Here is a 15,503-nt window from a genome sequence, read left to right as displayed (position 1 = left end):
TGTTTCTCACGTGTGGTTCCCCGATGGTGGAATGAGTTGCCAAATAACATCACCAAATAACATCAGATTCCCTCACAACCTTCAAGAAACACCTCAAGACCCATCTGTCCCTTGAAACCCCAATACTAGCCTATACCACTCTACACTCAATTGCAGGTCACTAATGTTCTCTTTAGAAATGCAGCATGACGTCTTGTGCCTGTGGTTTCTCAGGCACAGTCCATGGAGTGCTATCAACAGAATAGCACCTTTGGCATTTTTCCTCCACCACCAAGAACTGAGCCGTACCCAAGCCGTACTGCCCACTTTCTGCTAGGTACAGATTTTCATTGTAAATTATGCAAGCCATACTGTACCCGCTCTCACAAGTCCCTACATATTAGCAGGGCCGAAAGCATGAGTGAATCGATTTGGCTGCGTCATCACCATCTGATTGGTCGAAATGCACGGAGATCTGTGTGGATATGCATGGATTATCTGATGGAATAATGGACATATTCTATATTTTATTCATTACTAGTAGTATTGTGATGTATTGAAACATTCACATAACAGAGAACTTGGAATTTTTCAACGTCCAACTTAAAAATAGTACAATAGAGAAGCTGAACGGAATGGCTTAGTGATGCAAATCTACACGAGCAAATCCTATTTCCGCTAGCGTTAGATGCTAACATTAAATGACGATTCTTATACCTGCTAGCGGAAATCAGCATATAGTAAATAAGCATCTCTTCAGCTTTACGTCACTGTCGCTCTCCAAACCTGGCATCGCCTTTACCGAGCCGACCCTTCTGCAGTGGAAAAACAAAGCGAGCTGGAACTGCACTGTAACTATTTTCTCTTTGCGGTACCGGTCGGGTACAGCCTGGTTCCTGCATGTCAGTGGAAAAATTGCCATTAGTCTTTTGATTTGAATATCATGTTAGGATTCCTGCTATGTTTGAAATGTGATGTTTAGCTCTTGCTCCAATACTACTTACATTTGTAAATAGCCATTCTCACAGCCTAGCTGCACTCTCGACAGCTGCATCAGAATCACAACCAGGTTTATTGGCCGAGAATGTTCACACGAACAGGAAATTTGTCATGTGTTGTCAATGACTTGCATACATACAGCAGACACATACAGTACACAGGTTAGACAAGACACATATGGTTGATAAGTACATAAAACGTGCAAGAGTACAATGCAAGCTACATACTGTAGAAATAAGTACATGCAGTACAATGAGTACAGTGAATCATTTACAATGAGGTATTGTTTGATAATGGAGGGAGATAACAGTGCAACTAAGGTAAAGCAACTGGGTCAGCTATTCATAAGAGTGATGGCTTGTGGGAAGAATCTGTTCTTGTACTTATTTGTTTTGGCGCACAATGATCTGTGGTTCCTGCCAAAGGGGAGAAATAGCAGGAGGCTGCGGCCCAGGTGTAAGGGGGCTATGATGATTTTGCCTGCCCACCCCCAACTCAGAATGGATACAGGTCCTGGAGGATAGACAGAATAACACTATTCTTTTCTGTTGACCTATTTGGTGTATCCTGTTCCTGTCATTTTTGATACTTCGTCTAAACCAGACTGTGATGGACACAGAAGAGACTCAATGATTGATGTGTAGAGACATCAGCGGCTCCCGTTGCAGGTTGAACTACCTCACCTGGTGCAGGAAGCACACCCTCTGCTGGGCCTTTATGAGTTTATTTTGGTCTCTCATTTCAGGTCCTGGGAGATTGAAGATTCTAGATATGAATAGGTTCCCATAGCAGACAATGCTATTCAGTATGAGGGGGGGGGGGGGGGGGGGGGGGGGGGGGGGGGCTCATCCTAAAATGATCTACACAATTTTGAGTATGCTCTAAGAACCACACCAGACGACCAACTGCTGAACCTCACAACTGTATGCAGACTCACCACTGTTACTGACGAATGCACCTACGATTGTTACGAAATGGGTATTTGTTACCCTTGCAGGTGTCATTGGAACCGAATACATGTGAGTAGGAGAAGCTGTGACTTTTATAAAAAAGAACAAAGAGTATATTAGCATGGTGTACCAGTAGTAGCATGGGCCACATTCCAGTGACAGATGAATGTATTCTCTCTCTTTTTAATTATACTCCCATTACACGTAATTGCTGTAACAAGTGGAGGATAAGTAAAAAGGAAGAAGAGGGGAAAAAAAAAAAAGAACGGGCGGGTGGAGTGGAAGCCATATGGATGATAGGAGAGAAAGAGTGGGCACAAAAAAATGCAGTAAATGGCACACAAACCAGGAACTTCAGCATGACATCTTGGGCCTGTGACACATCAGGCATGGTTCATGGAGGTGCTATTAACAGAACTCATCTAAGAAGCAAAGCCGGCACAGTGTGTCCATAAGGGGAAAGACTCGAGGCAGAAAAACAAGAGCGCACAAGAAATGGCGCCAAAGGAGCAGCTGGTAAAGCAGGCAGCATGGTAGGAAGCCTGGTGAAGAGCAGGAGGTAGCGGAATCTGAGCAGAAAGCACACAACAGATGTCAGCAGCAGGCATGCACCAGGAGGTGGAGGCAGTACGCAGAAAACGGAGGGCTGGTGAGACACGGACGGAAAACGCGAGAGCAGTGTAAAGCTACGCGGAACCCACGCGGTTATTTTGACGGGAACTAGGGAGCACCTCTCGAACTGCTTTTGCGAAATCTCTGCTACTATTTCTTTCAATGTTTTTCCATTGTCAATCAGGTGGTACGTGCATTAATAATAAAATATGTACTCCCACGATACAATATGCATATGCAAATACCGTCTTCATTCATCAGACACATTGCATTACCACCTGTCACGTTACAGCCGACGACACGTTATTTATTTCTATTTACGATTATTGTCTATGTCAAATTAACACCTTCATCTTTTTTATGATAATGTTCCCTGTCAGTCTTGTAATTAGGTAAGTAAGCATTACACTACACATTATACTGAGTGTAACTGCTTATATGGCAAAAAATATGTACATTGATTTGAGCATGCATTATTACAGATGAAACTTAAAAAAAAACCTAAGAATAACTTTCATCAAGGCAGTAGGCTTGAAATTATTAAAAACATATTTTTGTCACATGAATTCTACAAAATTGTATGCGCCTGTATTGCTCCTTAAAATCATGCGCTACAGATCATTCGTTTCTCTTTGAAACTCATTATACACAAATGTAAAACCATGTATGGTGGCAACCCATATGCCACATCTCTGCCCTCGACTTGAAAACTGGTGCAGGGCACACACCAGCGAGTGAGATATAAAGACTGCTTCAAATAACATACAGAGAATAAGCCCATATTAGCACTAGCCCTGTATACCAGCAACTGCATATTAATCAGGAAATCACTTTTGTGCAAAGCACTCATTTTCAGTTACTGTTGTATTTATGGTGTGACTTTAATGTAACTTTAAAAAACATTAAAACTAAACATTTACATTAGTATGACTACCAGAACACAGGGTAATTTGACCAAAATGCATACAAGTAATATTTGTTTTTAAGACAATGTTCACCTTAGTCTCAAATATAACATTTAAAAAAATCTATCCATAAAAATCTTACAGTTCAGTTAAGAAGAGTTAATGATTATGTCTGGAAGTAGGTTACAAGTAGTAATTATGTCAATCTTTTCACTGACAGACTTAAGATCTTCCACAATAAGCCGGATGCTATGAGAAGCATTGATTATTCCGTTCTGAGAATTGCCGAAGTGACTTGTTGCCACCTGAATCTCTCTAGTGGCATTTTGATACACCTGTCTGAGCGTGTGTGCCACGTCGCTGCACAGCCGTGCATTGGTTTCTTGCAATTTCTGTTGCAGTAATGTGTTACAGGGACTGCCTGACACGAGTTTGCAAACGGGAAACTCCTCCAGCGTCGAAGCAGGGTCTTTGGTGCTACTGACGACAAGCAGAGGTATTTCCTTACTGAGTTTTGGCGTTATTTCAGTGTTTTCTCCAGTAACAAGTTTTTGTATGTTATCCTGCTCGCCTTCGCTGTCAGTCTCCGGTGCTTCTCCAAGAACTTTTAAACCGGATTCAGTCGAGTGTGCTGCACCGACCGAAGTTATATATATCTCCTCATCGGAATCAGTCTCCGATGCCTCTCCCTCCACCACTATTGGATACTTGCTGGTCGCCATTACGAACGACTTTCCAACTGTGGAACAAGAATATATGATCGGAGACAGCATGCATACAAACAGAAGCGAAGAATTCACAAATGCATACTTTATAATCAAAAATCAAATGCATACCTAGATAACTTCGTTGACCTTCCACATGCACACGACCGAAAGACACGGCGAAGCAACTCACTACACGATACTAAATCACATGAACAGGAAACAAATATTAGCCTCACATGGGCAGTGATGCATTTTAGTAACCAACCAGGGTTTGGATTTTATACCACGTGACGTAAGATGGCCCAAAAACCTGGTCATATGATTGATACGTAAACATGAAGCTACCTTGACGCAGGCGAGGTGCAGCTTAAACTGGGGGAATCGTGATGTGTTATTTTTAATAGTAAGCGTTTTAAAGTTTTTAACCACTGCAAGCAAAAAGGGCAGAAGAACGCCGCCTGGCTCCGGTGGCATGCTGGATTTTGGTTATGGTTTAACGTGCATCAGCAACTGCTAAAATATCTCGCCAGCTATCAAGTAATATGGTCATTTGTACATTTTTTGTTCTGACCAGTGCTAATTCTGCTAACCGGCAAATTGCAATAGCTGCATATAGTTCAATTGGTCATAAACCTTTTACATGCAGTGTCTGTCTGTAGTGATGTATAAAAACATAAAATGTGATTAAAATGTTTTTTTTTTCTTGCTTAAATGACTGACCTTTAGGATTAATATTAAAGCATTGAAAGCAGACTCTTCTATTATCTAAAATAGAAAGCCAAATGTGGATCGTTATGAAGCTGTCAAACAATTGTTGGTGCTGACATTAAATTATATTAACTAGACCGCTAAATTTATAATTTTTAAATCATTACTGAAAATTGTATATTTTTGCTGCCTATATATTAAAATAAATAGCCATGATAGCTAACCTTTATTTCTCAAGGCAGTTAGCACTTTGTTTAAATATAGGATTTCCTTAAAGACAGTGTTCAATTTATGCTTATGTGGACATTCGCATCCAGTCATTGCCATTTGAGTTATATATTAACTGGATGATGCCACCGATGCAATGCATTTTCACTCTTAAAACTTCCATTTTAGTTTCAAATATGTACACAAATGTATGTGCAAAAATCCATTTATTTTTAGTTGTAAACTTCCAGGTTCTTATTCTGTATTACTTAATTACTGTTTTAAGTAGTTATCTATTTTTATAATTTATTTTAAGAAATATGCCTTTGGGATGGACTGTTATTAGAACTGGGTTGTTCTTTGGTCTGATGTGGATAAAAAGGTAGGAAATTTTACAGAACCTAATCAGAGCCTTTCATATGTAATTTAATTCACATGAAAGAAATATTCCTTACGCTAATTTTATGTCTACTTTAAGTAATATTTTTGATAAATTTGTGATGTCCACTTAAGATATTCTTTTTAGCATTTGCTATTATGACAATATCATAGTTTAATATGCATTTAAATATACACAAAATAGCCACATTTGCAGAAATGCACAACACTGCTTTGGAAATTGGAACGTACAGTGAAGTAAAGTAACCTAAGCAAAAGCTAGTATTTACTGCAGAATTATCAGTCTCAGTAGGGAGTCTTGACCCTGTATAACTCTAAGCCTTGTGGAAGCAGGGCTGCTGGCACGACTGGCAGACCAGAAGGACACCATGGACCTAATTGAGAGAAAGCCCAACAAGTGGTGGACAGAGACTGACACTTTCACCATGCTGGCCTTGATTGAGGAGTTGGACCTAGTGCATGAACTTGACAAAAAACGCCAGCGTAACGATTCACACTTCCGTCGCTTGCGCCACAGTCTAGCAAGGAGGGACATCCATTTTAGCGTGAACCAGATTCGCAATCGGTGGAAGAGTCTCAAACACAAATACCGCAAGATCAAGACTGCTGGATATCGCAGCCCAGCGGCCCGCCTCTCGGCCATCGAGTCGTTCCGCTACTTCAAGAAGCTGGACCGCATGCTGGCTCAGAGGCCCAGGGCGCCTGGTCAGGTGGAGGCCACTGCAACAAGTCATAACCTGGTGGTGCTCTCCACCTCTGACATGGAAGATCACACTGACAGTATATCTGCCATTTTTTTTTTAAATTTATCAATAGCATTCGGTATAAGGATGCTAGTCACAACTTACTGTAGTGCTGTAATGACATAACTTTCTTTTTTACCATGTTCTGGGGTTTGATATTTCAGTTTTTAACTGATAGTAGTTGCATCAAGTCAAAACAGATGGTCATGTAAATAGAAAGTGATTGTTATAAAGATTGGATGCTTTTATGTACTTAAGTGTGACAAATTATTCCCATGGTTGCTTCTTAATACATATTTAACAATGCATTCATAAAGGCCCGACGTTCCAGTGGATAAAAAAAAAAAAATATATATATATATAGAATGCCCTCCATTCTCACTGTTTATTTCCTATCCTGGTCATTTTCTAGTTTTTGGGTGATTGTAGATGTCTGTCTCTTATAGGTGATGTTCCACTGCCCTGTGCCACAACACATTGGCAAACGGAATTCCCTGGACCTGAAGGAGATAGTGAGGGAAGTAAAGGACAGCCTGATGAACCTGTTGACTTTAAACCACCCCACTGGGACATTGGGACAGAGGAGGTGGTCACCTTGGGATTGTCAGGGGAGTATCTGTATCCAGTGAAGACTGAGCCACATCTGCTGTCGTCTTTAGGTGTAATGGAAGGTGCTAGAGATTCTTCAAGCTGCAGCCCAAAACACTTTTCAGGTGAGTGTTTGGCTCTGTCAGTAAGTAACAAAGCATTAGATGTTAAAAATGCAGAGAATATTCTTTTGGCAGCTGTTACATGATAAAGTGAATTGCATTGCACATAAAACTAATGTACTGTAACACATGTAACACGATAAACAAAACAATGCAGCAACATGAATAATGTCTGTCAGTAAGGAAACAGTGTCACTGATCTGTACCATGAATTATGTAGAAATAATCAGCTACAAGAGTGGATACATTGTCACTGATCATGTTTTCTGCGGTGTTTAATTGCAGACTTTTTCCAGCAGCACTGAGTCACAAATCTGACTCAGTTACAGTGTGCTGATTAATTTGCATTTAATTGTGCTATTAATATCTTAGGTGGTCAGTTCTGCAAGAAATTGGTAATTGAATAATAAAATAGATATTGTCTTTAAAGAGTTTAACTCCTATACCAGTCAAATAAAATGTACATTATTATTATTATTGTTGTTGTTGTTATTGTTGTTAAGATTTTGCATAATTTTATCAACCTTGGTATATCTCCTTCTGTAGGTGGGTTTGAAGATACCAGCAGCCTGATCCTCCAGCAGCTCACAATTCTCAATCACCAGCTTGGCGAGCAGCTAGCTGAACAAAAGGCTTTCCACTGTAGCATGCTGGGCCTTATGGATCGGCAGATCGAAGTCTTGCAACAGCTATCAAAATCTGCTAGGGAAGCTCCACCTGAGGAACTCGGTGAGCGAGATGCTGTCATCAACCAGCAGGTTAATGACGCTCTAGTTCGCATCCTTAGAGGTGTGGAGCAAGCCCACGTCCAGAGACTAGCAACATGCCCATCGAAACCTTCCGCCTCTGAACCAAACTCATCTTGGACAGTCTCTCTTTTAGAGGTTCACCAGGGATCTTCCACAACTGAAGAAAATTCTCTCTCTGAAACCTTGGATAGTAAGACAACAGCTGTGGGACAATCTGATCCCTCTGGTGCTTCTGAACAACTTCCCCCTTTATCCCGAAGAGGTGTTTAGACAAATGGGGTATCATTCATGTCTCAGCACAAATGAGGTTACCCAACAACTCATTTAGTTTTTTTGTCCTTAGTAATTAACTATCCATATGTCAGTTGAAAGAGGGTTTAGTGTACGGGGTGTGAAATGACTTGATTTCCTGAGTTACGTATTCAGTTCTTTGTTTTAAATGAGCTGTTACTTTAAAAACAAGCGCAATTCAAATCAAGTTTAACTGAAAGTGTTATTCAGCTTTCTGAAAAAAATACTTTGAATGCATCAATATAACAGTGATTGTAGTAAAGATTTGTAGTAAAGTACGATGATGAAAAGTATGAAGTTTGGGAAAGTTCATTTGACATCTTTTTCAGTACCTTTAAGGCAACTGAGGGCATAAACTTCAGACAAAAGAAAAAATGTTTGAGATTCTTAATCTGCCCATTTGTATCATTAAATATATGACCGTATAGAACATAGTTTCAATTGTAAGATATACCCTTAGTTTTAGTGAGGAAAAAATCTTTTGTATTTTGATTGTTTTGACTTTAGTTGTGTAACGTGATGTTAATATAAAGTACATCATATACTGAATGTCATTGAAAGGAATATAATTTAAACTGTTACATTACTTATAAGTGAAAGTTAACATTGAATTCTAGTTTGCCTAATAGAGCATATTTCTCCCATAAGAACATTGCAGTACACTGGTCTTAAATGTTGAAAGCAGCATGAAAAAAATATGCATTTGTTGTCAGTATTTAATTTTCTCAGTTTAATTGTACTTATAAATTATTCCAAAGATTACAGGACAAATTTTGATATATTTTTTTCCCCCTCCATCTAGTCTGTGTACTAAGAAGTGAAGGAAAAAATGTTTGCACTATAGAAACACAATGACACCTAAAATTGGCAGGCATGATATTAAATAAAATGAAATATTTTTGCGCTATTGCTTCCTATAGTATACTGTTATTGACTTTATTTTACAGTATATAGATTCATCCAGGTTTTCTATTTATTATTAGTGATACATTTCCCTTGCTGCTGTGCAATAGGTACAAGATTGTATCTCTGTATCCTTATGTATATAACATGTTCACAACAGGAATAGGTGACAATTTTAGTGTTAAAATCGATTTGACTATAGTTTGACCGTAAATAGTCATTACTCATAATGAGTCAATAATTTAAATGTCTGAATTGCAACACTTCAGCGAGAAATCAAACCCAGACTGTAGTCTAACCCAAAATCAAGAGTCAGTCAAACGGCGTTCTGAAACATTTATTATAATATTGTTATAGGTAACCGTGTATTTCATGTACCTCATTTCTGAAGGCTTTTAAGAAAATAAAATATTGTTTACAGTTCAGGCCTTCAAACTTTTTAGTCTGACTGTTTTTTTTATTTCCTTTTTATAGATGATGGAATTGAGAAGAATACTGTGAAGGATATTGTTTTGTATTTTTGGTCTTTGCATTATATATGTGAAAAAACAAACCATTTTATGGATGCACTAGGCAGGGGCTTTACACTGTTCACCACCAACTATAGGAAGCTTATCAACAATAGTAATTTAAACCAGTTTTTTGCTCATTTTGGAAAAGCTACATTATTGCACAGTATTAACACAACAGCAATACCCTGCACCAAAAACAGGTTTAACAGATAAATGTGTACGCACACTACTTTTTCCATGTACTTAGCATAACTGTTTGTTGAATTCTTACCTCTTTGTGTTAAATTGGATGTAATTAAACACATAATAAGGCATGACAAAAAAGGATTTTTGTACTTTGATACATCTGTCTGCTTCTACTTCACATGCAATTTATGTGAACAAAGCAACATTTAAGAAGATGGCTGAGGTAGGTGGTTCAAAGCTGAAAAATGTAAGTAGAGTTTGACAACCATTTGAAAAGCTATTAAAACTTTGCATTGACATGGATAATGAACATAATGCACCTTCAGGCAATTTGATAGCTCAGCAGAAGGCAAAGTCTTTTTGATGTTAAAAGCAAGTTTCCCGAAGAGGAGGAAGACAATGAAATATGTTGAATATAAGGGTAGTTTCCTAAAAAATAAGCAAGTCAAGATTTTTGCATTTTCCTGTATGCCCATTCTTTAACTTTTAAAGATAATTTAAAAAATATTATATACCTTATTGATCCTTGGTGGGAATTCATTTGCATACAAAAGCAAGGTACTTTAAGTGGACAAAGACAAAAACAAAGATAATGTACAAAGACAATACAGAGCTGCACACAACAAAAGACCTGAGCATCCTTAGAAAGTAGAATGTAGAAAAATAGCGACTGGTCTCTGGGCCTTCTTGCGATGCCAGAAGTCCACCACCAACTCCTTTCTCTTGCTGGTGTTGAGCTGCAGGTAGTTCTCCCTACAGCACAACACAAAACCCTTTGTAGTCTCCTGTATTCTGACTCATCTCCATCAACCAACACTAGACATACATATGATACATATCACATACATACGACATACCTGCTGTAACCTTTGCTTTCACAAGTGACCATACTATACAGGAGATAGTAACAGCTACATTTTCCCTACAGCTACTACGGAATAATAAAGAGTCACATAAAATTCATAATACAGCATCCTATGATTCAGTCTATCGCCCAAGCATATTATGACAATCCTTCCAGCACCACAACCCTTTAATCTTTATATTAATGACATTGCTATCCCATTCTGTAATGTCATCCCATAGTCTCTGTAAACATTAATTTGCATATTATGGTGTATTTTACTCATGTCGATCATGGTACACATTTTTCAGCATAGATGGGTACTGCCATGACAGACGCTATTGTTTTTGTTATGTGGTTGTGCGATAACGCAGCAGTAATAGCATTCTCGACTATGTGCATAAATTTTATGGGTAATGTTCATTCCTCTAGTGCCTTTGACATTCACAAATACCATCCTTGTAATATTCTTTTCCACACAGGTTTTGTTGTCAGTTGACACCTGTACCCACCTGTCACGTTCAGAATTTCATTTTGCATGTGTTATTTCTGGAATATGTGCCGATGACATTGCGGATCAGGCAGTTCTTTCAGGATGTCTTGGAGTTGTACCAGTTCAGTTTAAGCAAACGCACGGAAATTGGCTCTAAAACCTTTCCTTGTACTTCACACCATGTCCTGTACCATTGTTTACATATAAAATTCGATAAAAGGCAACTTACAAAGTCCTGGCATGACCTCCACATTAAGAGCTATCTGTGCTCATATCTAATGAACCATTATTTCCATTTCATTACCATAATGAATATGGTCCTGAAGAAAACATTCTTTGTATTTGCAACCATAATGTTAGTTTAATTTGATTATTATTATGCAAATAATTCCTCAAATCAACTATGCCTTCCAAATGCCCTAGTATGCTTTTTTTCCACTTCACGACTGTCCTAATTCCCACCATTCTATCTGCATTAGTGTATCAGAAGGCCTACTTAAGGTAGTATTATCTTTACAAAGATCTATTGTGTAAGCCCTCCTGATTCATTGCAATTGTTAAGAATTCCCATCAGTTGGCACCTTAAGAGACAGTGTCTCACATTTTTCTCCTTATTTATTCCACACTCAAACTTACACTTGCAGCTCTCAAATGCATTGATGCAAATTTGGCTGATAATTGCAGGGTAATACAATAATATTCATTCTTTGTATTCATCTTTGTCATCACCATTACCAGTCCCATTCCACATCAGGCCTGCAGAGCATCAGCATTGTTCTTGACTGAAGGAGGACTTTGAAAATGTGCCGTTTGGAAGGTTACATTGAAGTCCTTATACCTGAGGCATGCTGTTTTTTTGTTGTGCACCTTGCATTAGTTTATTGTGCTGCAGTTGATGCATGCGGTTAGCACAAAGATCTGGATAAGTCCTCTTTGATGGCTTCTCCTCTGCTTCATAGTTTGTACAGATCATGCCCTGGAAAACATCAAGCGCAGTATTTATTTTTATGTCAGCATAACATCTTGGATTTTATACAATTTGCAGTGATCGGCATGGAAACACTGCAAAAACAGAAACTTTGAATTTAAATGGATGGATGACATAAATCTTCAATCAGATTTATTTAACTGTCTTCTCCTTTCTTCAAACTCTCGTGTACACATTATCAGGCTCTTCCTTACACACCCATTCACTTTCTGCACATGGAAATTTGATTGTGTGAAAAGTATGATTGTGTGTAAGAGTTTAACGGTGTGTGTGAATGAGAGTTTGACAGTGTGTGAGAGAAGTATGAGTATCAGCAAATTTGGTCAATCTAGTTTAGGTTCTGCCTAATTTTAATATACTGTATTTGGTTGTTTCAACTCAGAGGCTACACAGTTATTGATAGCTCAGGGACTAATGCAATTTCAGTATGCCTAACTAATTCAGCTGAGAGACTCCAAGGAAATAGTTAGCATGTTTAATTAATTCACCTCAGGGACTGATTCAATTGCAGTATGTCTGATAGACTCAACTCAAACGTTAGAAAGACTTAATCGTAATGGACAATACACTTCTGCTCTAGTGTCGGCAAATTCTTGTGGAATTGCTGTAACACCACTACATAGAAATTTACCTGCGATAGAAAAAAGACGAGACAACAAAGAAGTAATCAAAACACTAGTTATTTACTGGGTAGGAACAATACTCATCAATCAAAACACAAAGATCAACTATATAGCTGCGTAACACAGCTGTACTAAACCCATATAAAACAAAGCAAAGAGTTCAATTAATACATACTCTGCAGAAGATACACAGAATTAGTGAGAAGGAGATTCTAATTAATCACACAATACTATACTGTAGAAAGACTCCTCAGTAAAAGCTACAAATATGTTGTAATCCAGTCAAGTCCGCGGTCGGAATTCCCAAGTTTCAAAACCTTCTGAGCTACACCAAATGTAACAACTAACATGACTGACTGTCATAATAAGTTTTAATAATATAACACATTATGATTTTTGTATAAAAAGGAACAATATAATTTTATAAGTTATGAATTGTAAACAGAGAATAGCATATAATAGCACAAGCATGATAACCCCAGAGGGTTGACTAATTAAAAATTGCATGTGCAGCTCTGTTTGTTTAGCGAAGTTTCATTTCAGTAAGCTAGGCAAGAGCTATCTATGGACTGTTAAAGCTAAATTGTTAGCAACATTCATTTTGACATCAGTCTGCATGCATAATCAGTTTTGTTTTACTTATAGAGTATTTATTGCAATGTAAGACAGGAAAGATCACTCTATATGGTCATGTGATTATTTGTCATTCACTCTGATTGGCCCTGTGGAGGCTGCCATGTTGTCTGATGTCATGGCACCCATTTCTTGGTCAAGTCGGGATATGTGAAATTGGCTCAAGTTTCCCAGTTCCACAGTATATTTTCAAGTACAAGATATGACATTTTGAGTTCCAAGTTGTCTGGATTACCACAATAGTATGTCTACTGACTACACTCTCAGTGAATGATGATATCCCCATAACAAATAATAAATTGTAATCAGCATTGCCTAAGAATGACCTGAATGCTGTGACTATGTTGTGGTCTCGGTAACCTCTACATCTCCTTTTTGAACCTATCATGTTCCTCAACATATTGATTGCATTTTTATTCTGATAACACAATGCGAAGTTTCCATCTATACTTGCTGCCCTTCCAGGAAGGCCTGTAATATTGTATATTTCAGCTTTTTCAGTCTCTACATGCCTCCTCTGGCCATTATAGCAAGGCTTTGCCATATATTAAATGGCACACTCCATGACTACAGGTTATGAGTATAACCTTAAACATATATTAAGTATAAACGTACACAACACACCCACAGTGGTGGTATTTTCTCAAGGACACAGTGTTAAAATTTGGGAAACCCTGCTGGCGTTCTCATCAAGGACATTCTTAATATCTCAGTAGATGTTAGAAATGATGTAGCAGGCCAGTTATACTCACAAGTGGGATTCTCCCTGGGTTCATTGGTCTGTAGAAGACAAGGGCATTTTGGACTTAAGTGTTCGGTCAGTTTTCTCCCTTACATAAAGAAATCTAATTGTCTGAAAAAACAATGTTGTATCTTCTGCAAATCTCAAAGATCCCCCCCCCCCCCCCCCCGCCCCCGCTTTTTTTTGCATTGGTTGTCCCATTTCCTGACTGGCTCACCAAGGACAGTCCACTTGCACAGTCTCCCTCCAATGTCCTACAGGACCCCCCCCCCCCAACAAAGTTCTGCATAATGGTGCTCATGGGAGGTAATATACTTCAGACCGGCAGGATGGTGCCTTCCAGTGGTGGTGAGTGTGAAAGAAATTACCCAGCTCCCAAATACTTGGTCAATCACTTACCTGACCACATAGCTAGTGCAACGACTTCCTTATCAGATGATTTCCCTGACTCTCCCCAAAAAATATAATTCACTCACATTGTCTGTATCCAAATCATTAACCTAGAACATTGGGGCATCATTAGTACTTCTCCTTACACAAGTGTGTCAATTGAAACTGGGGAGACTGACTCTAAATTGACCGTGATTAAGGCTTTAGAGGCTGCAGCAGTGGCTATAGCTAGAAAGCAGTTGGTGCCTCTGTCTTGGCGGTAACCCTAGGACCTGCTGGTGGACACCTGTGGGGAGGGAAGATGTCAGATTTCGGGAAGGAGGGCTTCTTGGCTTGAAAGCTACTGGCTGGCGAGAAATGCTGAAGCGAGGGCAGTCACAGGAGCCAATGCTCGTATACTGGAGGATTGTGGAGAGGCTATGGGAAACAGACAAGCGATCGCAATCGTTCAATGCTTCAGGAGGGAGAGAGAGGACCTTGATCGGGCTTTGTTCGGCTGGGGCAGGGAGGTGCTGCCCAATTCTGGTTATATTGTTCAGCATTGCTGCTGGGATACAGGGTGCCAGGGCAACAATTTTGTGTTATTTGGCTCCTACATGAATGCAGTAAGAGTCGCATCCACATCATTGGCAGAAAACTGAAGCTGATTAGAGTGGGTGTTATCCTCTCAGAAGGATGCTTATTGTCTGCACTCTTGTTTATGATTTTAATAGGACTGCAGGACAATAATGATGCAAAGGCCTATCGAAGAATTAAAATATTAGAATGAGTTATCACAAGAAGAGATACAGACTATGAATTGTGTTTCGGAAGAAGCTTCTGATTAATTAAATTCAAATTCAAAGTAAAACAACACATTGACATTGTAGCAGCTCTTGCAGCTGTTGATTCTACCAGAATTTTTGGATGCACATTATCCAAATTTGGAGTACAGGAGGTAATGGGTTTTTATTATGCATGATGTGAAAAGACCACCCATGATCCTGACTGGGATAAGAGTTTGGTGTACAGTATGGATGGATGGGTTTTTAATATCTGTGCAAATCAGTTAACATTTTTGGGTATAGACATTTGCAGACATTTAGCCTACAATTGAAATTGTTGTTCTGTTTATAAAGTTTTGCTGCATGGATGCGTAAATTAATGAAGTTGCACCAGAAGGGCCAATAACATGCAATGAGCAGTTAAACTCACTACTGAAATGTGACTTCTTCCTGCAGTTAGGTGAAT

The 15,503-nt window shown here is 38.8% G+C and overlaps 2 protein-coding genes across 3 annotated transcripts; one reads left to right on the top strand and one right to left on the bottom strand.

The window, feature by feature from the left end:
* Positions 1-3,402: 3,402 nt before the first annotated feature.
* On the bottom strand, positions 3,403-4,384 carry bloc1s3 (biogenesis of lysosomal organelles complex-1, subunit 3). The gene is made up of 2 exons (XM_023812231.2): positions 4,282-4,384; positions 3,403-4,184 (listed from the first exon to the last, which is right to left on the bottom strand). Exon 2 carries the CDS (start codon positions 4,165-4,167, stop codon positions 3,595-3,597), a length of 573 nt encoding a protein of 190 aa, XP_023667999.1. The 5' UTR covers positions 4,168-4,184; positions 4,282-4,384; the 3' UTR covers positions 3,403-3,594.
* Positions 4,385-4,479: 95 nt separating this feature from the next.
* On the top strand, positions 4,480-8,866 carry LOC111844022 (uncharacterized). Of its 2 annotated transcripts, none has more exons than XM_023812093.1 (4): positions 4,480-4,689; positions 5,800-6,246; positions 6,656-6,922; positions 7,466-8,866. In XM_023812093.1, exons 2-4 carry the CDS (start codon positions 5,835-5,837, stop codon positions 7,936-7,938), a joined length of 1,152 nt encoding a protein of 383 aa, XP_023667861.1. In that variant the 5' UTR covers positions 4,480-4,689; positions 5,800-5,834; the 3' UTR covers positions 7,939-8,866. The 2 variants fall into 2 exon arrangements, with proteins under 2 accessions (XP_023667861.1, XP_023667862.1); XM_023812094.1 differs by having other exon boundaries at positions 4,482-4,555.
* The last annotated feature ends 6,637 nt before the right edge of the window (positions 8,867-15,503 follow it).

This window comes from Paramormyrops kingsleyae, chromosome 17 (genome assembly GCF_048594095.1).
Source record: "Paramormyrops kingsleyae isolate MSU_618 chromosome 17, PKINGS_0.4, whole genome shotgun sequence".
Classification (NCBI taxonomy): Eukaryota; Metazoa; Chordata; class Actinopteri; order Osteoglossiformes; family Mormyridae; genus Paramormyrops; species Paramormyrops kingsleyae.
The sequence above is the reverse complement of the archived record's forward strand: the minus strand, read 5'-3'. Positions and strand labels throughout refer to the sequence as shown.

Excerpts from the sequence above, each read along its gene's own strand:
- bloc1s3 (XM_023812231.2), bottom strand. The coding sequence starts at position 4,167 with ATGGCGACCAGCAAGTATCCAATAGTGGTGGAGGGAGAGGCATCGGAG.
- LOC111844022 (XM_023812093.1), top strand. The coding sequence starts at position 5,835 with ATGGACCTAATTGAGAGAAAGCCCAACAAGTGGTGGACAGAGACTGAC. Across the intron at positions 6,247-6,655 it reads CATGGAAGATCACACTGACA|GTGATGTTCCACTGCCCTGT; the intron begins GTATATCTGCCA and ends TGTCTCTTATAG. Across the intron at positions 6,923-7,465 it reads CAGCCCAAAACACTTTTCAG|GTGGGTTTGAAGATACCAGC; the intron begins GTGAGTGTTTGG and ends CTCCTTCTGTAG.